Genomic DNA, 24,513 nt, shown 5'->3' with positions numbered 1-24,513 from the left:
ACTAGAGTATCGAACTCGTCCACGAATACAAAATTTCGTTCCCCTTTCAAAAAGAGGTTATTGATATACAAACTTTTCAAAAAATCGTTGCTATTGTTAAATTGAAGGAATGGAATTCATACAAAGTAATTATTAACGTTACGAGTTTATTTCTTATAACTAAGAAGTAGATGATACAAAATCACAATCGCGTTCACATTACGAACATTGTTCCGTGTTCGCGATCAATTACAATACTGCGATCAACGGTTAATGCGTTCAATGACCGAACTGTTTGTAATATTACAGGTAAAGTTGAGTTTCCCGTTTACTCGAATAAAACTCGAGCCTTGGCGATCGTTTCTTTTCTTTTGTCTTCGTACGATCGTTCCACAAGAAAATGCTATCAACGATGATTCATTGGAATTTTGTTTCACGGAGGTTTCAATTTGGTATTGGTCGATGTTTCGTTATTTTCGGTGCCTGAATGTTTAAGAATTTGTAAAAGAAAAAGTACCAATTGTGCAACAATTGTAGATGGATAATATTTTTAAAATGCACATTTCTGTCTGAGTACATATTGTGAAATAACAACCTTGCAACATTGTTAATCACAGACATCGAAAATTTATTAATTTTCACCATAATTTTCTAAACATTTTCAGTTACCTGAATTTCTGCAATACCTTTCCACATATTGCACCAACTTCGTTTACAGCTCTTCATGTTTCTCCGAATCTCCCGTAACCTCCTCTTTGAACGTCTCTAAAATGCACAAAAATAAAAAAAAATTAGATATTCGTGCAATTTAAAAAGGATGGTCGCGGTAAACGACGTATCGTCGTCTACTAATATACCGTTCTCTTCCTTCTCCATTTGTCTATTTGCGTTTTCTATTTTCTGTTGTAAAGCTTTTATTTCTTCATCGTAGCCTACCCACTCTGGTAATATACGCACGGCTGCTTGTAGTTTAGCTTCTTTAGTCATTGGATTGTTACACTGCCATTTAAAAATTACGGGTTATATATTCAAGCTCGTATAAATACGAACTTACGAACTTCTTATCCAAGTGTAAAGTGTAATATATTTGTATTTACCAAGTCTATGGTTTTGGCATATTTCTTCGACCCATCATCACACCAAGTTTCACACCACAACCACTCCTGCGGCAACGTTTTTATAGCCACTTGATGAATCATGTTATTGGGAAGATCCTACAATAATATATTGTATTTTACTAGTCAATACATTGTTATTTAATGCTAATATCGTTATTGTTATTGTTATCATACGGACTTGATCAAGATTAGACAAACTATTAGGATCTTGACTCAATGTTTGATATTGCCCCCTCAATCTGTCTCCAGCCGCAATGCGTCGGAATCGTTTTAAGTCTACCACGTATAGAGCACTAATGTGGTAAGCACGACCCTGCAAATGATTTCGCCAATAGCCTTGCTTCCAAAATCTGAATCCGTCCATTTCTCTCCTACTGTCACAGAAGGGTGTGTACGCGTATGGCGCACCGCCTAGATCCATCGTCGCTAGTTCTTTCAAATCTGCTCTGACCACCTAAAGACAATGATTTAAAAAAATCCAGTCCTACTTTCTATTTCAAAAAGTCATTTCGCATTTCTTATACCTGATCGGCATCAACGAATATTATCTTCTTAACGTTCAGAGGGAAAAGTACATCCAAAAACAGTATTTTGTAACCCCATATCGTCCTTTGTTTTTCAGTTTGTTGATGAAGCCAGCGAGGCCATTTGTACTGTACAAGTTCGTATTCGAAACCATACTCCTTTGCCATATGTGGTAAGAAGTCCTAATAAAAGATTTATTCTTTAAATTATTTCTTCCACGAATGTATGTATCTATATGTATTGTCGCTTACTTTTAACGTTGGCGAAAGATAATTTTTCAGAAACCAGAATTTTACGGGAGTTTTAGTATGCTTTGTAACACTTAACATCATAATCTTCAAAAATCTTTCGTACAAATGACCGGACGCCAGAGAAAAAATGTTTAGCTTCTCGTCTTGATCATCACTATCGTCCGTTGTCGTAAACGTCCTGATTTTTTAAAAATGAATTAGAATTTTGCAAATAGCAAGTAAAATCGTTATCTTTTTAAATATAATAAATTTCTCGTGTGTGTACGAATACACTACGAAACTTATATAGTCGTGAATAGCTTACCAAAATTTGGAAAAGCTAAAAAAGAAGAGAGAATAAATAAAAATTAAAGTTTGAGAATAAACGTACTAAATGAATAACGTACTAAAAGCATTGCGTACTTTCACTTAATACCAAGGAACTTGAAGCTACAAATCAACGTAATACGCGCACGATTGGTTGAAAAGTAAAAAGAATGTCGCATACCTCGAAATTGAATTCCACAAGCCTGAGCTTTTATCGTCTTCGGATAAAAGATCCATTCCAACCTTGTCCCGCTTTTTGGCCACTTTAACTTTTAACACGTGACTTCTCAAAGAACTTATAACGACTTTTACATCATTGCCATTTTGTATAACATCCTGTCCACCGATGGTTGTAAAATCATATATTTCTGCTGATCGTCCCTGTCGAAGCCGTAATACCCATTCGCCTGGATTCGCTTTTAGTTGAAAGTATCCCAAGTTTGCCATCACTATAGTGTCTACCATTAACGGCTGTTTCTCCGTTCCCAAAGTAAATTGTAATCCTCGAGGTGGATTCCCAATCACCGCCTCAAAACAATGACCCTCGAGTAGCAGATGCTCCAATTCGAATTCGCTGCAAAAAGAAACGTATTCTGTACGTATGCGATACAAATTAAATATGTTTTTCTCTCATGTGTACTTACCTATGTACTCCAATCGCGACATTATCCAATTTAATATTATCTAAATCATAAACACTTCTAACCACTTCTACCAACCAATTTTCCGGCGCATGAATGTACTGTGTCAAAAGAGAGGAAGTCGGTAACTTCGTAAATTTTGCTATAGCACCATCAATATGGCCATCAGCGGAGAATTGTAACTGAGATTCGAACACGAATCGATAAAAACTGAAATAATACAAATACATCGAATAAATGAAATGTTAAAAATAACATTATTAAAATATTTCTACCTTTTTAACGGCATGTCGCTGTTTTTCTCTACACAGTTTAAAAATATTTTAATGTCACAGTTGAGTGACTGTTGTAACGTTTTTAAAATTGGACCTAATTTTTGTGCACCACGAGAAACAGGATCTACGATAGCGATCAAATTGAAAACCACTTCGTCGGGATTTGTCGCTGGGATCTTCACAGCACTGAATAATGTAACGATTAACACGAGTCATTAACATTGAATTATATGATTTTGTGACGCTTATAAGGCTCACCTGTACTCGTCACCGTGAAAAGAAATATCGAATCGGCTTCTCGTCTGAGGATGCGATACTAATAATGACGTAATTTTCATGATCATGTCATCTGTAATTTCACTCTTCTCTGTGTAAAGAGAAAAGTGATTATATTAACGAAATTGTTGATACGTATACTCTTTACATAAATAAATTTTCATACCGTACTCATCGTATTCTAGTAACTGTCCCTTTATTAATTTTGTAAACAATTTTATGCCATAACTGTTTTGACTAAACCTTTCTAATAATGAAAAATCTTCGCTTGTAAATTCTTCGTTATTATCTAAAGGACCGATTAATCTTCCATTACATATGATAGCTCTAGCTCCTTCTTCTAAATTCAATACCATTTTAACATACAACCGATGCATAGACAATTCGTTAACTTGTTTGCTCAAGTGTTCTTTCACGGCTTCTTCCTAGATATTCAACAGTATTTTAATTGAAACGTTTTTTATCGTTTTAAAATCAACAGTCATCAAAACGTTTAATTACTTACCTCTATATCAAATTTACCGTCAGCAATAATACTAGCTACTTCTTCCTGGATTACATTACGAATAAAACGCATAGCTTTGTCTACGGGCAAATTATTAAAAGCAGCCAACACTATTTGATTAATATCGGTCATTCCATCAATATTTGTATCAGTTGGTGAATTAATAATTACGGAGGCTCTAACGTCGGCATTCGATTTCTAAATTATAATTCACATAAAATATATTCATTCCAATTTTAATAAAACACTTGCTCTTATATTGTGCAATCAACTTACTACGTATTCAAGGGCCTCGCGAAGTAATTGTCTGCCTACTGGTTTGTTTAAATTTGTTACCACCCAAAAAGTATATAAATGATGCACAGTCGAGCGACGTGGTACAAACACATAACGTGTTCTGTTCATTAACCACGTTGAAAAATCTTGAGGACTCCATTTAGTATAGTCTTCATCATTGGGTATAGTACCGATTAAATTCAACCATGTGTGCTTTTCTGCTTTTAATATTCGTTCGTTTAAACTACGATATAAAATCGGAAAGTTATTATAGATATATTACACAAGTTAAAATCAAAAACTCTTACCGTGGCATAACATTAGGCTGATTCATAATATAATCAACCACATCGTCTCCTTCGAGTATCTCACCGCGATACACCGCTTTTCGTAACGCGGGTGTTTGTTCCATAATGGTAAGTAAAACTGCTTCCTCGAACGAATTGTCATTCAATTGATCAGGGGACAAAGGAACACCGTTCATCAAAGCTTGCGGAAATTCTTTGAAACCAGATCGCTTTACAAAATCGCTAGCTAAATGACGTCCTACATCATATTCGGACTCTTCGCCAAGAATATAATCAATATTAGCTGACGAATCTTGTGCCCTTATAGCTTCCTTCACGTTGTCTACTTCTGTACTTTCTGGCCCGATGTAATTTCCTAACTAAAACAAGATACTGCATACTACCATTTTTTGCTAGTTGTTATACCAATGAAAAATAAGTAATACCGAACCAAATAACACATGGTCTTACATTTATTAAAAACTGTAAAGCCTGTTCCGTTCCTTTGGTTTCCACAAAATAATGGAACGCATTATTCACCGCGACACTGGCATCTGTTAGACCAGTTACAGAAGTGTTGTAATTCGTAACAAAAACAAAACCAAACCGTAGTGGTACAAAATGTAAATACAAGGATTGTACTAAAGTGATTAAAGGGATAAATTCCCTTTTTAGAGGATCGATAATTAGTACCTGCCAAAATAAGAAATATTAAGACGAATACACGTTTTCTGATTGCTTACGAACATAGATAGACGTTTACCAACCACATTGTACAAATTTCTTCGAATGTGTCTAAGCATTCCAGTAAAAGTTGGTCTTAATAATTCCCCCAATGACGATGACCACCTCGCATAAGTTGAATCCTGTTCAATATCATTCACCCAAATTATAGCTGAATCTCTTATGTCTATTGCAAACTCTTGTTTGTCCAAGTTAGTGGATAAATCTAGCTCTAATAGTTTACTCATCTTTGCATTACTAAATCCTACAAATGAAACGACCAATAATGTTATAGTCTTCTTCTATTTATAACACATTATTTCCAAAATACCGTCCACTGTACCAATTTTCCGAAGAGATTCCATCACTCTTAATTCACTTCTCAGTGATTCTAAAAGGCCAAGTACATCTACAGCCTCTAAATCGAAAAATAATCCATTAATAAAGAGTGCAGTATCCGTAGGTTGTATATTTAAATTCGCAAAAAATATTGCTTGATTGAGTTTCATTTCCTTTTTCATTTCGCTATTTACTTTTGTTCTAATTAAAGATTTTGCCTAAAAGGTTTCAAAATAAACGTTTACTAAAATAAATGAAGCAAAATATATACAAAACACACACATTAATACTATACAGACATATTTACTTGCATCGGAAAGTTTTGAGAAATATCGGTCAAAACGTCTATAGCCTCGCTTGGAGGGGAATTTATAATTCTCTCAGCTGCTTGGTGACTTAACTCTTGAAATTGCCATACTTTTAATGCGCCGATTTCATTACTAGATTCGAGCAAATGAGTTTGCAACTTGTCTAGTTCTGCATGCTTATCAGGATACAAATTTCTGAAAAAATATTTGTGATATTTGCTAGAAACGTATTGCAATAACCTATCAAATTAACATAGTATGCTTTGTATTAATATCTATATGTAACTTAATGCAACACAATTTATACGTAGCCAAATTTAATAAACATTACTGCAAATCATTTATTAGGAATGTAACCATCTTACTTTAAAGTCATAAAATTAATTCCATCTATTTCTTCCATACTATTGGTAGAAGTTTCAGAATCTTCTCCAGCATTATCTTTAATGTCTGAATCATCTGTTGCTTTATATTCTGTGGACTTCATTTGTAATTCTACACCATATCCTGATAAACGTACATTTTTGTCTGTTCTATCCTACAATTTATAGAAGAAACAAACATTTGAATGTTACAAACATGTTATTTTGGCTATTATTAAATACCTATAATACCTTTAAATAATGCCGCAGAATATAATTCACCCCCTGGGTTTCTGCAATGTGTTTTAATTTGTTATGAAAATCTGAGAATTTTGGTGCTCCAACCTGACCATATAATATAATAATATTTTCAGACTGCTGAGGCATGCGGTAACGATGATCTACACTGTAAATATCAGGGTTTAACCAAGTTTCCTGTGAAATAAATAAATAATTAAACATGCATGAATTATTCTATGTGATTGTTATATCTACATGTATAATAAAATTTATATATTACTCACTTGGTTTATTAACTTATCTAATTCTTCTAAAGAACAAGTAAATTTTCCACCAACATCTACTACATTATAACAATCAAAGCTGGAAACATTTTTATTTTCCGCCATTTGAGTAAACATTTCTACTCGTGCTGAATAAATACGTAAAGACAATCCTAATTTAAGTAACGCTACTTCTGAAGGAGATAGATACTCTTCGGCAAATTTAATAATGGCATTGTAATTATCTCTCTCTAAAGATAATAAAAAATTGTTTAAATTATGGTATTATAATAGCATTAATAAATGTATTAAACTGAACTTGCCATTGCTGAAATTGTAATTAGCAAAAGTATCTATAAATTTCCAAAAATAATTAGGATTTTCATCACTTAGATACTCAGCTGTTTCAAGCGCCAAGGGTGTTTCTTTCCATTTTGCATCTATTAGGGTTGTCACATATTTATTAACCCTTTTATCTGCTTTAAGATGTGTTGTACACAAGAGTAGCAATGAAAAAAGTACACTTAACCACATCTGTAAATAACAAAAATAGTTAGCAATATTGTTAAAAAAAGAAATGAGAATACTAGAAACATATAACTGACATAATCGTGGGATTCTAAAATATGTTTACACAATGATACCATCGCGTTTTAATAACTAAATATTCCGAAATATTAACAGATTTTTCAAGAGATCAAAAGTTATATTCACGATAATATATAACTACGTAATTAAATAAAAGATATTTTAAACACATACGATGTAAATAACAATAATATTGATTTTCAATTACTTTTCTTTAAACAATTTAAAAACTACACAAACCGCTTTTCATAGCAATATTAGACTGTGTAAAGAAATAAAAGATGTTACCATCAGTAAAAATTAATAGAAATGATACTAATAGTATAGAGTTATGAATTTCAATAATACTATTGTACACAGAATAAAATTATTTGATATAACTTACATACCTCTAATTTTGCGATAAAAATTGTATTAACGAACGAAAATACGACAACAGCCAATCCATGCAGTGCACGTGCCGGTAAATACCGCACTGGTGGAATTCTTCACGAGCTCTAAGAAATTGTGATGATGTGTATACGTATATAGTACAATTATCATACGTGTAATTATACATTTACAAATGTCGCACATTAACATTTTTCTAGATACATGATTGATTGGACTATTCAATTATTACAAATTATAACGGTGCACAATTATCATAATTTTAATAATACGTTGTAAAGAATGTATTTTTTGCGTATTTTAATTCAGAATTACCAACGCACTTACGAAGAGTCTCTTAAAATTTCCTAGAATGTTTTCTAAAAATTAAAAAAAGTATATTTTCTATTGCACGACTTTACTACTTGTTGAAAGCATGTGAAATAAGTAAATGTTAAAATTTTGATATTTGCACGTATTATTTTCGATTACAAGTATTATTGTTACGTTTATTCTAATAGTAACTCAACAAAGAGCGCACATATTGTATGAGACAAGTATTCAAAACTTGTTTGTATTAATGTTCGTACCTGTTTAATATCTGGTTTATAGCATTAAGCAACAGGATCAAAGTGATTTAAACTATTTAATATTATTCGTCTTTTGAGAGATACAAATTTTTATACCATGACTATAATAGATTATGTACAAACTTTATCTGACAATCCATATTTCGGAGCTGGCTTTGGTCTATTTGGGTTAGGAGCTGGAGCAGCTTTGTTGCGAAAAGGAATGCAAATAGGAATGATAATGTTCAGGTATTGTTCATGGGAGAATTATATTTTATTTAACGTTACATCTTTGTTTCGCATTCTTCAAATGTTTGACTTTTTGCAAACACAGGCGACATTATATGATCACTTTGGAAGTTCCTTGTCGTGACAAAAGCTACCAATGGCTTTTACAATGGATCACACATAAGGGTGCAAAAGAAACGCAACATCTTTCCGTTGAAACAAGTTTCGAGCAAAAAGAAACAGGTCACATAAAAACTAGATATGATTTCATACCAAGTATTGGAACTCATTTCTTTAGGTTAGAAATAACTGTACTTATCGCTCCGATACTTCAACTTATGGTGACAAGTATGAAACTGTTGTGAAATTATTCAAAGATTATAATAATTATTAGATAATTTGAAGTAAATGATTATATAGTAAATATAAATGATTTAAGTTTTTAATTTATTGTTCAAATTAATAGTTATAAAGGAAATTGGGTAAGGGTTGAGCGAACCAGAGAACAACAAACACTGGACATACAAATGGGTATACCATTTGAAACGGTACAACTTACAGCTTTTGGAAGGGACAAAACCATATATTTCAACATTTTGGAAGAGGGTAAAATCTTATGTCTAAATTAATACTTATACAATAACATGCAAGATAAATTAATTAGAGTATTAACGTATTTTTGTTTGCAGCTAGACAAATGGCTTTAAAAAAACATGAAGGTAAAACAATAATGTATACTGCATTGGGAAGTGAATGGAGGCAATTTGGCCATCCTAAGAAAAAAAGGCCAGTAGAATCTGTTGTTTTAGAAACTGGTGTTGCAGAAAGAATAATAAATGATTGTGATGAATTCATAAAGAATTCGTCGTGGTATGGTGATCGTGGTAAGTAAACAGTAATTTAAACAAAGTTTTACACAAAGATTAATAAAATCTGTTAATAAATTATTTAGGAATACCATATCGTCGAGGGTATTTATTATACGGTCCTCCGGGTTGCGGTAAATCGTCATTCATTACTGCATTAGCTGGAGAATTAGACAGAGGTATATGCGTTTTAAATCTTTCGGAACGAGGTTTAACAGATGATAGATTAAATCACTTACTAGCTGTGGCTCCTCAACAAACTATTATACTTTTGGAAGATATTGATGCAGCATTTGTCAATAGGGAAGACAGTAGAGCAGGTAGATTTGTAAATTTAGAATAAATACATAAAATTTGGTCTTACATTATTACATTATTAAATTTCAATATATTTTTTTATAGTTAAAGCTGCATATGACGGTTTGAATAGAGTAACATTTAGTGGTTTATTAAATTGTTTGGATGGTGTTGCTTCTGCCGAAGCAAGAATTATGTTCATGACAACTAATTACTTAGAAAGATTAGATCCTGCATTAGTTAGACCTGGTAGAGTGGATGTAAAAGAATATATAGGTACGTATATAAAATTAAACACTATTCAATTTGAACTCAGTTCATATTGAATACTGATAATATTTAGTTGGTTATACATTTCACTTCAGGTTGGTGCACCATAAAACAAGTGGAACAAATGTTTTTAAGATTCTATCAAAGTAGTGGCAACAAAACAGAAGAATTTGCTAAACAATTTGCAGAAAATGTAATGTTACAAAAGAAAAATGTTAGCCCAGCACAAATTCAAGGATTCTTTATGTTTTATAAGAACAAACCTGATGAAGTGCTAAATAATGTTTCACATATATGGGACCTTACATGATAGGATGAATTATTATTAGGTAGAGACATGAGTATTGTAAAATTTTATAACTAAGTGTATATAAAGGTAGATAAAAATAAATCGACAAAGATATTATAGACCATTCAGATTTTCATATTTATATTAATTATACAATCTGCATATTTGCCAATTCATAGTTTCTAACTTCTGAAATTTCTACAAATACAAACTTAATAGAAATGTGATAAAAATTTCTCTCTTTTACATCGTTTATTCCGATTATTGCGTTACTATCGACATTACTCCATTGTGAATGACGATAAAGACAAAATACATTGTAGCAAAATAAACATTATATACTTTTTCTTCTACTCTCATCAGTTATATTTATGGACTACATATATTTATATGTATATCTATCTATGTACATAATTATTAACGTGCTTCTTCACGTTGATTCAAATTGGTTCAACCAATTTTACTTAAATCATAGATGTTCGAAATCAATTAATTAATTAAAAATTATATGTCTCATTCTTTAAAATATTATTTCACTTACATTTCTTAATATAATGTAATTTGAATTTACAAAAATTATTCATTAAAATCAACATTTCTTTACAAAGCACTACTTTTTAATGCTGTCATTACACGTTGAAAACTATGCATTCAAATAATATTATCATTTCAATTTCACATAAAAAACGTTACACTTTCAATGCAATCTTTTTAGTTAGTTATTAACATTTATGTTCATAATTTCATTAATATTTTGTTCAAGTACGACAAATGAAAAAAAATTGTATTTTTTGTCCCTATTAAGTATCTTTAATACTTAACAAATTTCTTTATAAAATAAACTTTATAACTAGAGAATTATATTTAGCAAGACAATACATGCAATTACGAGTACATGCAAAATCAATTACAAATTTTAATCCATTGCAATAGAATTTGTTACTGGGTTGATAATATTTGTTTGATTATACATATTTTCAGACTTTTGTTCTTCTTTCTAACATCCTTAAAAATATTAAAATACTTTCGTAAATGCGGTTTACAATTCAAATTAGTGTTGTATGCGACACTATTGTATAAAATATCAACATAAAGCTGGTAGCTTTAATAATTGAAAAGAATCTCATACAGCACGGTAAAAGATGTAAAAATTGAATAGTTTAATGGTGTCTATAAGTTCTCGATGCTTAGAAACTCCATATATATGGTTCGTAATTTAAGGGGTCCGGTTGTTCCATGTTATGTCCTGTGTGACTATTATTTCCAACCATGCACGATGGATAGGCTACTCCGGTATTTTCCTGTCCCGACACAGGTGGTACGATGGTCGGTGCTAATCGACAATCAGGTCTTTGTTGCATCATAGGACCCATTGGCTGCATCGATTGTGGTCCTGGTGGTGGACCTGGTGGGGGTGGTTGAGGTTGAACAAGTGTAGGAAGAGCTGTGGTAATATTGTGAACAGGTTGCATTATATTAGGACCTGAAACATAGTTTGCCACTAAGAAGTGGTTTCCAAAATCAACGATTAGTTCTTTTCACATAACGATATGAGAATAAATAAAGTACTGTGACTCACTTGTTGCAGGATTATGAAACGGTAGAACAGTAGACTGTTCTGGTATGATGTTTGCTGACGGTGGAACGATTTTCAGAGTTGTAGATTCGGTTCTTCTCTTTTTAGAAGATAGTCGTTTTGACGTATTCTTTGTCGCCTGGTCGCGTTTTTTATTACTATTTGATTTTTTCTTCTTTTCACCGAGCATTTTTGGTTTATTTGGTCGATTTCCACTAGGTTGCCAAAGATGCACCGTATGTACGGCATTTCCTTCTCTAAAACAATTGAAAGCTCAGCTACTCGATGGTACGTATTTATAAACATATTTAATTAACGAAGAATGTCTTTTGTTTTATACTGACCCTTGTTTCTTTCCAAGCTTCCAACTATGAATACCAGCTTTATGAAGCCTTTCCCTGATTGTATCCACGCTACACTTTAATCCCAGAGCAGGCGCAACATATTTAGCTGCAGTTAAAGGCTGCTGAGTAGCCATAGCGATGATTGCTTCGTCTTGTTCTTTAGTTGTAATCCGACGACGACCCTTTCTTTCCTTCGTTTGTACGTTGCCTTCTTTATGCCAACGTTCTAACCACCTTTTAACGGTACGTTCCTATTTAATAACAAGTACTGGGTATACGGCTATCCCAAGATAGTCTCAATTATGTGAATCCATCAACACGAACATGTTTTTTCTTACCGATCTGTCGATTGCGAGCGCTATAGACAGCGTCGATAAACCTGCTTCGGACATGCCTATCATACGATTTCGAATTTCAACACTGGTTTCCAAAGTTCCTTTTGCTTTCCCACCTTTCTTTTTTCTTCTCTGTGACATACTTCTTTCCGTATCTTCTTTTGATGTACAATGAAGCCTGGCAGGTTGCAGGACGGCTGGAACCTGAGTTTTGCATCCTAAAAGATAGTTTAACATATGTTAACATTATCACATGTCCCATATGTTAACATTAGGGAAGAGAAAGCAAAATCGTAGGATACGCTATTAAATGAGAAATAGTCAGAGCAAGTGAGATACATCTACCTTAAAATCATTTAAATATGTTCGCTTTTTGAATCAATTTGATCGTGTGAGGCTATTTAATAATGATAAAGTAAAAAATATAAAAATTCTGTTTCTCTATTTTAGTAACTTATTAATAACCTGAATCGTCGTCAACTGCAGTTCGTAAATAATGCGGTGGTTCACTCTGTACTGGTAGTTCCAGGAACTGGTGAGGATGATCTTCTTGCAACCGGATAGGCAAAAATCTCTCCAACTTGACAGGTTTTGCCGTACTTTCGTTTTTAGGTTCTCTGCTAGAAGACTGATTACTATCTTGAGAACTACAGGAATTAAAAGTGTCAGAGTTTATGTTTGTATTGGTTTGTGGACTAGCTAATTGTAAATGTTCCTGATGCTGTTGGTGTTGAATTTGATGTTCTACTTTAAGTTGACGTTGTTCCTGATCAAGACTATGTGTTTGATCTGGAATAGTTTGTTGTACTTGTTGCGCTTGGTGTTGTTGCTGCTCTTGTCGGGTACGTAACTCTTGAAGCTGTTGTGACAAAGGTTGTTCGTGAGATATTGGATTAGGTTGGCCCTAAAATTCGAAAAAATTACAATCGAACAATGAAACAAATATCTATGTAAAGTTTATTTAAGAAAAAGTGTACAAACTTGTGGATAGTGATGACTTCCTTGCACTAAATCCAGTGGCCAATTTTGGGAAATATTTAAACCAGGATATTGATAAACAGGTTGTGCTTGTTGAACTAAACTCAGCGCGTTGCCAAATTCTGTTTGATTTGATGGTAAAGGTTGAGATGGTGCTTGCATGTCAGTGGTTTGAGATTGTGGAGCATTTTGTTGCGAAAATATAAATTCCTGTTGTTCGTTAGATTGCTTTGCATTTTCTAATGGGGCACCATCTCCAACATATACATCTTTAGCCCTAATTTTCCATGATGGATTCTTTTTTTTAGTTGTGCTAGTATTCTTATCATTTTTACTAGTATCTTTGGAAGACTTCTTCTTCCCTAACTGTGTTCCAGTCGGCCTCCATACAGGCTGTTGAATCGCAGCACCATCTGTGTCGCTATGGACAAAGAGTTCAGTTGAGTGGCAGAAAATATTTAAAATTGAATCGTACAAGCAAGCAATCGTAAAACGATCAAAATCATCCAAGAACCAACCCAAGCGGAATTCTTTGCATGTACTTCCGCGAGGGACTCCAATTGTGAATTCCTGCTTTATGTAGCCTTTCTCTTATAGTGTCGACAGAGCAATTGAGACCCAAAGCAGGAAGAACAGTTTTGGCAGCTGTTATTGGTGTCTGTGTGGCTAGCCGTATAATTGCTTCATCTTGTTCCGAGGTTGTGGCTCGTTTACGTCCACATCGTTCTCGTGTTTCTACCGTACCTTCTTTATCGAACCTATTTAACCACCTCTTCACTGTACGTTGCTAAAACAATAAGGAATAATAAAAGTACGGATAAAAGTTAACACTTAGAAAACATCATAATTAACTAATAATATTACTGATTATATATAAACAACTAAATTTGTTCATTATGTGCCGTTTTTAAAATATATTTACCGAACAATTGACAGCTGCCGCGATTTCTCGTAAACCTAAACCAGCTTCATACATTCCCACCATTCGATTTCTTAATTCTGGTGTTGTCTCGTGCACTCCTCTCGTTTTCCCCATTTTGATTTATTCTTAAACTGGTTTATCGAGAAATAGTACGGGTATAACAGCAAAAGAGATTTGCGAAAAGTTTTAAATTTTACGCGAAAACTGACGTAGAATAGAATAGACCACGTGACAATGGCAGTGTTCTATCAGAAAGTTTTTCAAAATTTTAATTAGGTTCGTGCAATCGTACTCAACGTTTGTCGCGCGATCTTCAAATTTCGATGATTCACCAAATCATCTTATTTAATGATCGAGGTTCCACTGCGAACATTTTTGGGAAAGTATTGTTTCTTTCTTGTCTTTGACATCGTACTGTGCTAGAAATGTTAAGACGGGTCGAAACCTTAGCGTCGACGGAATGCAATTGCGTTGTTTACCGAACACGATTTCGTTCAAAGGATTCACTTGGACAACTTTCTTTCGATGGAAATTGTTCAGTCGACGTTGTAGCGCATCGACGAAAGCTTATATTTTCACCATCGATACACCTTATATGTCTCGTTTTGGACGAAATGCACTCCCTCGAAGAAAACACTGCAGTCAATACAACTTCGGCTGTACAGTCCGTCGAGATTCTTTTGTCCTTGCTTCGTTTTTCGCAAACTTTTAATTTCTCTCTAACCATCGTTTTTGAGTCGCTTTTCCTTTACTCAGAAACATTCTAAAAGTTGCGATCAAATCGTGAATATCGCTACCTAAAACTCAAAATGTTTTCGGTTTGAAAATTGCCATGGAAATACACCAGCATCGTCAATTTTAGTTCGGTAGACTGTACTGTGTCATCGACCGTACAGTCCCTCGAAATCTCTTCATCCTCGAAGAATCTATCGATTCTGTCTCGTTTTAATGAAGTAAGATTCGATTATATATAAACATGAACGTAAAACAAAACGTATTTTTCTTAAATATGTGCGTTTGTTCGTCAAAACAACACACGTTCGTTCTTCGTCAATAGAAAATCAGCTGACTGTACTACCGAGCAGCGGGAAATGTACAGTGGGAAGGTTATGTCAAACGAGAAACATTTCGCGTAACGATACGTTTCGGCGAAAGATCAGACAGCGTCGCAAAGATTTCATGGAAACGATAACGCTTATCCACGTGTCGGTCATACCGGCACACCGGTGTTTTACGTATTAACTACAATTTCGGTAGAATCGAGTCGACGGTGGTCAATAATTTTGACGGGCGACTGTACTCGACGCGGGTTATTCAGGGTTAGCTCGGGTATGTTCGCCCACCTTCGCCGGAATTGTATTGACCCACAAAATTGCTTCCCTCGCGCTTCTCGCTCGTAACTTCATAGATAAGCTTAGATACATTGACTCAAACTTCAAATGTTTTTATCAATCTTTTCCAACTCTGAAATAATCTCTGAAAAGATTATTCGTAAAACGAAAATTCCTACTACTTAAATGAACGCTCTAATGTCGGCTTAAACGCATGCGTGCGTCAAATTAGACAGGTAAAAGTAATTTGAAAGTAATTTAGAATTTTTATGCGTTTTTGTAATTCATACTTTGTTTAACGACCGGATACGAACAAGCACCGTTCTATTGCAATTTGTAAACATTGAATATAATGGCTGCAGAACGAGGCATTCGAATCGGCCGGTTACGTAGAAGATAGGAGAGATACATAGAGTCGGTGGATCGTAAACTGGTAACATCCGCCAATTGACCTATTTTTTTTTTTGCACCGGAGGGGGGATCTTCCAAAGACCCCCCGACCTCTTAGGGGAGGCTGGGAATCGTATGGGATTCCCCGCGCCCCGAACAGGCCACTGAAACCCCACGGTGGCCCACCTCTGGCGCGATTGGGGGGGATACTGAGAACGCTAGGCGGCACAACATCCAGTGCTTCCGTCAATTAACCTGCATTTATGTCTGTTACACCCTGGCCTAGAATTCAGAGATTCGACTACCCCATAAAAGATGCACAACTTTGAAGGTTTACTAATCGTTCGTTGAACGATCGTTTAGCGACTAACGAATGGATAGATTCAATACTACGTACCGACAAACTGTACCTCTCCATCAGCTTATCGATACGTTGGCAAAATCTTTTATGCATATTATTTCGACGATATATTAGAATATCATCGAAATGACATTGGATTTCGTCGAGCGAATCGATGGTGAAGTTTGGAATCGGTGAGTGTCGTCTCGCGGGATTCTGTCGCCCTTAAGCGCGATGCGTGTCAAGAGATTTCCCCTTTGCTCAGTCGATCCGTGCAACGGATTCGCTTAGCTCGCGCCCTCGCGCTTACACACCCGCGCCAAGTTGCGCCGTGTCGCCGAGTGTTCCACCCCGAGCCGAGCCGAGCCGAGTCGAGCCGGAACGAACCGGACCAGTACTACACACTCGAGTGGGAACCTCGCAAAATCTTCGCGGATTCCCGGGCAGAAAGAACTCGTGGTTGGGAATATCGGGAATCGTTACCATATCGAGTTCCCACCGATCGGAAATCGATCGGTTGCTCTGCTCGACGAGAATCGAGAAAATCGGAACGCGAATCATGTGGTCCTCGGTCCTTGTACCCCTGCTGGTTCTCTGCTTGATCCAACCGTCAACCGTTCATTGCGGGGTATGTACCATCGCTAAGCAAATTTCTTCGAAATCCTATATATTCGTTACCTTTCTAATCGAGACGTCCGCCGTTCTCGACGTATAGCCCTCTTCCTCCCACGAGTGAGCTTCGATTCAAGCGTAGAAAAATTCATCTATTGATCAAGATATCGGGGATTGACGCGATCGCGAATCGCGCGATCTTGGGAAGATCGTATCGCGTGTTGCCCGTACGAGTTTCGACACGAGTCGAACCGATTCGATTCGGATTAAAACGACACGTTTTTCTAGACACGGCCGAGATTCGTCTCCGACAAGATGATCAAAATCGCGGCAACCGTCGTGAACGCTTGTCAGACGCAGACAGGAGTGGCCACAGGTACGTACGATAACGTTGATTTAAATAAAGATGGTACTTACGAAAGTAATTTATGAAAATTGACAGTACGGTAACTAACGATATTTGTCGTTGCAGTGGACATAGAGGCGGTTAGGAACGGAGAGTGGCCCGAAACACCCGAATTGAAGGTAAACGTCTCGTTCTGTAATTCGTGTCTCTCCAATTGGGATAATCGAACGCTCTTGTTTGTTTCTTTCTTTCTTTTTCGGCGCAGTGTTACATGTACTGTCTGTGGGAACAATTCGGTTTGGTCGACGACAATAGGGAGCTCAACGTGAACGCTATGCTCTCGTTTTTCCAAAGAATACCAGCTTACAGGCTAGAGGTCCGGATGGTCCTTCCCGAGTGCAGGAGAATCGGTAAATACTTGGGTACCTAGCGTTCATTTTTTATTATTTCTTTTCGTTTCGTCGATCGATCCGGAATTGTCCAAGTTTCTTTCCCTCCGTTTCTTTTCCCCGTACACCTAGACTTTCACTACTGTCCCATACAAAAGGACTTTATTTCGACAATAATACGAAGCAACCGACAATCGTATTTTCCCGCCATTTTTCCTTTGTTCTCGATTGCACGCGATCGATCGTATCGAGCGTAATCGTACGCGTTGTTCTCGGCAAATTCACAATGATCTTTTCATTCTTCAGCGAAAGGCGACAACTGCGAGTACGCGTACACGTTCAATAAATGTTACGCACAATTGTCTCCGCGGGTGAGTGGGGCTCTCCGTCCTCGAACGATTTCGTTCGACCGATCATAAATTAACGCGCGATCTTCTTCTCGTTTCAGACATTCTACCTATTTTAACAGACAGGGAACGGTCCAGACAAGAGGAAACGAGACCAAAGAAAAACGACGCGCGTCAAACTATTCCACCGAACGCCCTGGCACCTGCGTCGAGTCATTTTTCACTTTACCATGTAATGGAATCGTACCCGTTTCGATGTAAATGGCCCTCCTTAAGAGACGCCAATAAAATAAAATGTCTTAATCGCCCGACTTTCGAATTATTGCATTCTCGCCTCAGACCGGTTCCCTCGAGCGATCCTCGAAAATCGTTTCTCGAAAAATATTGTTCCTCGTAAATCGTTTCTCGATCCACGCGATCGTCAACTTTCGCGCCGTCGACTCGTCACTCGCGTCTGGAGATAAACGACAGAACGAAGGAACGTTGATTCGAGGCGTCGACGATTGAAAAATTGAAAGATTGTCCGAGCCCCGAGTTGATCGCACCTTCCGATGGCCGAGTGGCGCTCCAATTGTCAATTGAGGTCGTATCCGAGCGCGAGATCGCGTTAGAAATAAAACGTACAGTCTAACACATTTTGTCGATTGATTAATCGCGCGTTCACGCGCGCTACGCACCCGAAGGTGGAGCATACCGATTATCTCGAGCCCGCCATTTTAATTTTTATCCGAAAATGGGAACGTGGAACGATTCGCGAACACCGACCGGTTTCGTTCACTCGTGGCTACGAAGGAGATACTCCATCGATCTTGAAATCGTTTAAAATCGATCGATCTCATCGTCGACCGTGCTTTGAAAAATAATTTCGATGCTTTACTTTTTCGTTCGGATTATTTCTTCCGTGAATTCTCTTTTAGAAATCGTACAAAGCGTTTTCAATTTTGCAATATTGAAAAATAGCTACGAAAATATATTTCGTAAATTTCTGTTCACGATTTCATTACACTTTGCGATAATTATACAGTAACGACGATTTCAACGGTTTTGTAGCATGTCGGAATATTCCGGAGCAAAGATATTTGTTGGTTTTTGTTTTTCGAGTAACCGTTAAAAATATCGAGTTCGAATTCGCACGCCTTCGCGGGGGCGACACTTACGCCTTCCGTGTCTGGGGATTGCCACTCGCCAGGGACACTTCGAGTGGAATCGATGTAACGCCTACCACTCGTAAATCGTTTACGCTCTGTTATCGTTTCGAGGCACAGAATCAAACCGTGACACTCCCGGAGCCTTTTATTGTCTTGAAAACAGAACGTTGCATAAACGTTGCTTCACCGCAATTAAGAAGCGAACGTCTCGCCCTTCAGATAGCCAGTTTCTTTGTAATTTCGTGTTCGGGACGAGAGACGATACCATAATTACGGGCGAAGCACCACGGCAATCGATGCTGCGAGTTTCGTGTCGAATGGAACTGTTACATTACAGGCGAGCGAGGTGTTTAGGGTAATTGCTTCCTTTCGTAGAACTTGGGACGCACGAACGGATTTTAATTGAACGTTGCGGTTACAGTGTCCTTTCGATATCTCGATACCTCGAGTATCGATCAAATTCATCGTTTGTATTTCCGATCAGATTTATCTGACTCCAGTGACCATTACTCTCAAGCATGCACACGGTGCATCGCAAATCAACCCACACGATGTTTCAGCCATTTTTGACAATCGAACGAAAAAATGTTTCGAGCGAGAAAGTTACTCGACATTTAATCAGCGCGAAAATTGCAATTATAGAAATAATAAAAAAAAAATGCCTTCGATTGAAAGTTTAGGTAAAAAGTGATGATTTTATTGGGTCGTTTCGTTTTCCAAAACGGAGAATATATAATTTAATAAAACGTTTATACACTATAAAAAAATCGTGTTTCATTTTGACCAAAAAAAAAAAAAACGAAACGACTTTCCGACAACCAAATATATTATACATTTTTAATTTTGCGTCATTGCAAACGTCGAGACAAATTTAACGGCTTGCTATGTTGGGACCTTGAGATGACCTTGAATTTAAAAAATTCTCTCGAAACGGTTGATATTTGAAAGGTTTTCGCATAAAAATAAAATTACTAATATAGTTATATTCTATATTCTTGATAATATTCTTGAAATATTAGTAACATATTTGCAACAACAGTTTCGCGGAGTACAAAAAAAAAATATAAAAAGAAATATGTTTAATTGAAGGTCAATTCAAGGTTAGAATGTAACAGGTCGTCGAATTCGTCTCGACGTCGTCTAGAATTCTAATCGAGTTAAAAATACATAATTGCAATTGAAAACGTTACGGTAGCCTTAATTTTTCTGCAATTTTTAAAATCAAAATTTCTCGCCGATCGAATAACGATTAATATTCCCGCGAAATATTTTTTTATCGCCCCGATGTACCTTCATTTGTTCGTTGTTCTAGTCTTCCTCGAACCGACAAATTCTCCACCCTTGTTTCGCGTATTGATAATCGACGATGTTAATTTTCGAACATTATGCAAGCCACTATCGTGCGTACTTGTATTACCGGGTTGATCGTCGATTTCGTTGCCGATATTATTCGCAACTGATCCGATCTCGTGTTCGTTCGACGATCAAACGATGCGCAAGACGAGCGCAATTAACCGGGGAACTCGAAAAAGATAAACGCTTGCAACCTGCCGGTTACATTTTTGTCAACCGGTAATTATTTTTCCGTGCACGCGCTGGTATATATTCCGGATATCGGTAGAGGGAACACAGTCAGTTCGATCTTTTTGCACGAGTTAATTGATCACTTCGAGAAATGAATACAGCGGAATTTTTTCTGATTTTCACGGGCCTCGTGGCGTTTGGATTCATTTTCGTTCACGCTGACAATATGGTTAGTGCGGTCGTTTCTCGGTTATTACACGTATGCGGTTATTGTACCGCCATTTTCGTGTAGTGTAATAAATCGGAGCGTATCGTGTCAAATCGAACACTTTTCGACGCAATATTTTCTATCTGGACGAAATTCGGATATATTGGATCGTTCGGGAAGTAATTTCGTTTTCCAAAATGGAGAATAGATAATTTAATGAAATGTTTGTACACTCTAAAAGAATCGTGTTTCATTTTCACGAAAAAAAAAGAAAACCAAATGACTTTTCGAACAACCTTAGATTTTAGCAATATTTAAATACACTTCAAAGGATATTTGATATTTGGAATTGTGTTAAAGACTGCTACAGATATAAATTTCAACCGTATTCGAAATATCGCTGCAATAAGGGTCCATTTTTTCATGCGATGGTCCCATTTTGTTTTCGAGAGGAACGTTTCCTTTTTTTCAGTGCATAACAGTACATATTCCTCTTTGGGAGTAAAAATTCTTTGAGAATAAAGGTACAAAAATCTTGACAACAAGTACGAGCAATGAACAATGTGCGTGAAAAATATAATACCGGGTTAAAAATCCGTACGGTTTTAGATAATAGTTTCTTTTTCTTTCTCGCCTAAATCGTAAAAGATTGAGTTTTTTTCTTGTTAATTTTCTTCTTTCTGTTTCTCCATTGAAGTATATTTTTTACACGTATCGTTTATCCTTTGTTTTCGTCTTATCGTCGAGTACCTTGTACTTTTGCTTTTAAGAAATCTGTATTCTTGAAGAGAGGAACTCGACGCGAAAAAAAAGAAAAAAAACATGCCTCTCGACGTTTGTCAATCGATGCGTTAATTGTTTCCTATCGATACTATATTTTCTTTACTATGTCATCGTGACTTCGATGCTTGGAATACCAGGACGATCCTGAAGAATTCCGAAAAATAACGGCCAAAGCGAGGAAGATATGTCTCGCAGAAACTGGAGCGTCTCTAGGTAAGCTATTGGAGATTCATCGATTAATTGTGTTAAGATTGGCGTGCAACGTTTCACTTTTATAGAGGCCATCGAGGACTCGGAATACGGAACATTCCCCGACGACAGAGCGTTCAAGTGCTACTTCAAATGCGTCCTCGAGAGGTTCGGCATGGTCGGTATGCTTGTACATATTCGCGCGTGCGAAACTTAACGGGTCGGTTTTCTCTCCGACAGATAGACAAGAAAGGCACTTTAAAGTACAATATGATGAGGAAGGTGGTACCGGAAGTTTACAAGACGGTGATCAATTCTATGATAGACAGTTGCCTCGAAATTGGTGAATATCATGGCAACTTTGCATTTCATCAATTTTTAACATTGCCAATGTGTACTATTTCTCACCGGTATATTACAACAAAAACATATTTGACAGTGCCTGTAGTTCATTTGTGCAAGTCAACTTTTCTTTAGAAATATATATTTACACTTATATTTGTTCAATTCGACCATTATACATTGACAAATACAATAGTTCCTCCAGATTATCCGATTCAATGGGGCAAAGGGTTGATTGGATAATTGAACGTATAGCTTATAAATACATAAATTAGCATACGTACTATTCTTAAGGTATAATATAATGCCTTGATTAACGTATACTTAAATAACAAGTCTAAGCGAATATTTATGGAGTTGAATTTTCAGTAAAAACGCGAATAGGAGGATGACAACGGTGCAGTTGATTTTAGAACATTATTCGTTTACTGCAATAATACAATTTGAAAGAGTACATCTCTCGATTTACAACCAAGTTAATATTTTTCAGTTGTATTGCTATTACAGCTAATGAGCTTTTTTGTTTTACAATTAGATGGTCGAATAATCAAGAGGCTACAGTACATTTCTCGAGTTCAAACTAAACCAATTACCTATAGGTCCAGTCAGATTTGATTTTGTTTCAATATACCAAGTGTAAAATGAATACCACAATCATAGATTAACTTGTATCGCTTTCAGAGGGAGCAGATAACTGTGAAATAGCCGTCAACTTTATGAAGTGCATGTACAACGCTAATCCTGTGGTGAGTTGAACGATGCTTTTCAATCATTCTCGACAAATTCCGTTTCTCCTACGATGATAGACACTCTCCTCGTTTTTGTAGGTGTATATGGCCCCGTAAACATCATCACCGATGTGCTCTGCTTACTTCGAGAAAAGTGCGTGAAATACGCGAACGTATAGTGAACGGAAAAGGTTCGTTGTAGGTCACTGAAGAATACGACATAACCTATAAAACGTGTTAACGTATAATTTACTGTCGAATGACAAACATACAATGTGTAATAAAATGATGGTAACCTACGGACACGTATTCGTTACAAATACATTCCAATTTACCGCACACCACGAACATTTGCATTAAAATCCTTCGTGATACTTATAACTCGAACCTAGTGTACAGTATGTCGCCCTCGTCCAAAATTGCATATGGAGGTAGCCTGATTCAGAACTTTGAAGAATTCAATTTCTTTGTATGGAACATATCCTTGACGTTTCAAATATATTGAATATGCGCGGATAAACAAACGATCAACATTCGAAAAATCGACAAAGTTGGAGGACTTCGAGGAATCGAGGATCCTCGATTCGGAGGACCGCAACTGCACGAAGCGGCAATATATAACAGAATAAACAATCGTCCTGTGTTCGATAATAATTATACGTGTGCTCGAAGCGTGCACGTCTGTACAAAATTTGAAACCTATAGGTTCGACACCTTCGTTTAAAATTAATAAATCCTAAATTTACGTTCTTTGGACTACCCCCATGGAACACGGGGCGCGTTCTCGAACGTACCGCGACCTCGGTAACCGAAAAACGTCGATTACGTCTTGCGCAGCTTGGTTTTTCTTTTGTTAATGTTCATGATTTGTTCGACGATGATGTCGTCCGCTCTTGGATCGATCGGGACCGTTTGTATCGGTGTTCTCGAGCTCGGTACCGGTTTCGAGCGTCTCTCGATCAACGCGTTCAGCCACGTCCACATCTTCTCGCGATTGAGGAACGCGAATGCAACCAGCATTATGAAGGGCAACGCGACCACGGATGTCTGGTTCATGTCGCTTTGGTCGACCTTCCGTTCTGCGTTGAAGTTCAGCTTCACGTACATAAAGTTCGATTTGGCCTCGAAGTAAACGGGCAGGGTTCGATACTTGTGCATCGACTGAGACAGAGAAGACTCCAACTGCACGAAGTATCTTTTACCGTCTGCTTGGACCGGTGGCAGATGCACCAGAAAACCGGGGTTGTAATTGCTACCGATGATGTGCGATTGCTGAGCCTCCAATTTTACGGTATGAAGCGGGGAATCGGCCATATCCTCCCTGCACAGTTTCACCTTTAGAGTACGATAGTGTTCGGGCTGCGCCGATATAACGTGCACGGAGATGTCAGTGCGCGGTATTGGATGGAACGCTACCAATCGAAGACCGTGAATGTCTTTTGCAGTTTGCACCTGTATGGAGTCGGGGCTTGTGCGTTGGATCTGCGCGTTGACCTCGGTGTTCGGCTTCAGACGGAACAAGTAAGTGCAC

General features: G+C 36.6%; 6 protein-coding genes across 10 annotated transcripts in view; 3 read left to right on the top strand and 3 right to left on the bottom strand.

The window, feature by feature from the left end:
* Positions 1–110: 110 nt before the first annotated feature.
* Positions 111–7,909, bottom strand: Uggt (UDP-glucose-glycoprotein glucosyltransferase). The gene is given in 24 exon segments (XM_076318885.1): positions 111–462; positions 649–744; positions 837–978; positions 1,077–1,193; positions 1,276–1,551; positions 1,622–1,804; positions 1,874–2,051; positions 2,178–2,192; positions 2,361–2,753; positions 2,824–3,030; positions 3,096–3,281; positions 3,354–3,462; positions 3,538–3,796; positions 3,877–4,074; positions 4,153–4,396; positions 4,461–4,819; positions 4,911–5,132; positions 5,207–5,427; positions 5,506–5,719; positions 5,809–6,004; positions 6,175–6,347; positions 6,424–6,606; positions 6,696–7,208; positions 7,652–7,909. Coding segments are annotated over 22 exon segments (4,641 nt in total). The 5' UTR covers positions 7,652–7,909; the 3' UTR covers positions 111–462; positions 649–691.
* On the top strand, positions 7,762–10,274 carry Bcs1 (mitochondrial chaperone BCS1). 2 transcript variants are annotated; one of them, XM_076318946.1, is made up of 8 exons: positions 7,762–7,809; positions 8,332–8,449; positions 8,535–8,726; positions 8,895–9,034; positions 9,118–9,312; positions 9,381–9,614; positions 9,697–9,867; positions 9,957–10,274. In XM_076318946.1, the coding sequence occupies exons 2-8, from the start codon at positions 8,424–8,426 to the stop codon at positions 10,169–10,171; spliced, it is 1,173 nt and encodes a 390-aa protein (XP_076175061.1). In that variant the 5' UTR covers positions 7,762–7,809; positions 8,332–8,423; the 3' UTR covers positions 10,172–10,274. The 2 variants fall into 2 exon arrangements, with proteins under 2 accessions (XP_076175061.1, XP_076175054.1); XM_076318939.1 differs by lacking the exon at positions 7,762–7,809 and having other exon boundaries at positions 8,003–8,449.
* Positions 10,275–11,044: 770 nt separating this feature from the next.
* LOC143149331 (uncharacterized) lies at positions 11,045–15,728 on the bottom strand. 3 transcript variants are annotated; one of them, XM_076316610.1, is made up of 8 exons: positions 14,306–15,728; positions 13,902–14,170; positions 13,387–13,804; positions 12,871–13,309; positions 12,395–12,623; positions 12,071–12,304; positions 11,730–11,983; positions 11,045–11,651 (listed from the first exon to the last, which is right to left on the bottom strand). In XM_076316610.1, exons 1-8 carry the CDS (start codon positions 14,417–14,419, stop codon positions 11,338–11,340), a joined length of 2,271 nt encoding a protein of 756 aa, XP_076172725.1. In that variant the 5' UTR covers positions 14,420–15,728; the 3' UTR covers positions 11,045–11,337. The 3 variants fall into 3 exon arrangements, with proteins under 3 accessions (XP_076172725.1, XP_076172714.1, XP_076172735.1); XM_076316599.1 differs by having other exon boundaries at positions 12,071–12,321; positions 12,409–12,623; XM_076316620.1 differs by having other exon boundaries at positions 11,045–11,633; positions 12,071–12,321; positions 12,409–12,623.
* Positions 15,729–16,654: 926 nt separating this feature from the next.
* Positions 16,655–18,371, top strand: Obp10 (odorant binding protein 10). 2 transcript variants are annotated; one of them, XM_076316643.1, is made up of 6 exons: positions 16,655–16,994; positions 17,267–17,354; positions 17,451–17,503; positions 17,590–17,746; positions 18,020–18,084; positions 18,162–18,371. In XM_076316643.1, exons 1-6 carry the CDS (start codon positions 16,926–16,928, stop codon positions 18,177–18,179), a joined length of 450 nt encoding a protein of 149 aa, XP_076172758.1. In that variant the 5' UTR covers positions 16,655–16,925; the 3' UTR covers positions 18,180–18,371. The 2 variants fall into 2 exon arrangements, with proteins under 2 accessions (XP_076172758.1, XP_076172749.1); XM_076316634.1 differs by having other exon boundaries at positions 16,783–16,994; positions 17,590–17,734.
* A 2,475-nt stretch (positions 18,372–20,846) lies between these two features.
* Obp11 (odorant binding protein 11) lies at positions 20,847–23,290 on the top strand. The gene is made up of 6 exons (XM_076326646.1): positions 20,847–20,961; positions 21,861–21,936; positions 22,002–22,090; positions 22,153–22,255; positions 22,936–23,000; positions 23,082–23,290. Exons 1-6 carry the CDS (start codon positions 20,884–20,886, stop codon positions 23,097–23,099), a joined length of 429 nt encoding a protein of 142 aa, XP_076182761.1. The 5' UTR covers positions 20,847–20,883; the 3' UTR covers positions 23,100–23,290.
* LOC143154712 (uncharacterized) overlaps positions 23,204–24,513 on the bottom strand; it is a 50,972-nt gene continuing 49,662 nt past the window's right edge. The window contains 1 exon segment of the mRNA XM_076326648.1: positions 23,204–24,512. Coding sequence (XP_076182763.1) covers positions 23,805–24,512 — 708 coding nt within the window. The 3' untranslated portion in view covers positions 23,204–23,804.

Source organism: Ptiloglossa arizonensis, chromosome 1 (genome assembly GCF_051014685.1).
Source record: "Ptiloglossa arizonensis isolate GNS036 chromosome 1, iyPtiAriz1_principal, whole genome shotgun sequence".
Taxonomy (NCBI): Eukaryota; Metazoa; Arthropoda; class Insecta; order Hymenoptera; family Colletidae; genus Ptiloglossa; species Ptiloglossa arizonensis.
This window is presented reverse-complemented; position numbering and strand designations above follow the sequence as displayed.

Excerpts from the sequence above, each read along its gene's own strand:
- Obp10 (XM_076316643.1), top strand. The coding sequence starts at position 16,926 with ATGTGGTCCTCGGTCCTTGTACCCCTGCTGGTTCTCTGCTTGATCCAA. Across the intron at positions 16,995-17,266 it reads CGTCAACCGTTCATTGCGGG|ACACGGCCGAGATTCGTCTC; the intron begins GTATGTACCATC and ends ACGTTTTTCTAG. Across the intron at positions 17,504-17,589 it reads CCGAAACACCCGAATTGAAG|TGTTACATGTACTGTCTGTG; the intron begins GTAAACGTCTCG and ends TTTTCGGCGCAG.
- LOC143149331 (XM_076316599.1), bottom strand. The coding sequence starts at position 14,419 with ATGGGGAAAACGAGAGGAGTGCACGAGACAACACCAGAATTAAGAAAT. Across the intron at positions 12,624-12,870 it reads TGCAGTTGACGACGATTCAG|GATGCAAAACTCAGGTTCCA; the intron begins GTTATTAATAAG and ends ACTATCTTTTAG. Across the intron at positions 11,652-11,729 it reads GTTTCATAATCCTGCAACAA|TGGCAAACTATGTTTCAGGT; the intron begins GTGAGTCACAGT and ends ACCACTTCTTAG.
- Bcs1 (XM_076318939.1), top strand. The coding sequence starts at position 8,319 with ATGACTATAATAGATTATGTACAAACTTTATCTGACAATCCATATTTC. Across the intron at positions 8,727-8,894 it reads ATTGGAACTCATTTCTTTAG|TTATAAAGGAAATTGGGTAA; the intron begins GTTAGAAATAAC and ends TCAAATTAATAG. Across the intron at positions 9,035-9,117 it reads TTTCAACATTTTGGAAGAGG|CTAGACAAATGGCTTTAAAA; the intron begins GTAAAATCTTAT and ends TTTTGTTTGCAG.
- Obp11 (XM_076326646.1), top strand. The coding sequence starts at position 20,884 with ATGAATACAGCGGAATTTTTTCTGATTTTCACGGGCCTCGTGGCGTTT. Across the intron at positions 21,937-22,001 it reads AGAAACTGGAGCGTCTCTAG|AGGCCATCGAGGACTCGGAA; the intron begins GTAAGCTATTGG and ends TCACTTTTATAG. Across the intron at positions 22,256-22,935 it reads AGACAGTTGCCTCGAAATTG|AGGGAGCAGATAACTGTGAA; the intron begins GTGAATATCATG and ends TATCGCTTTCAG.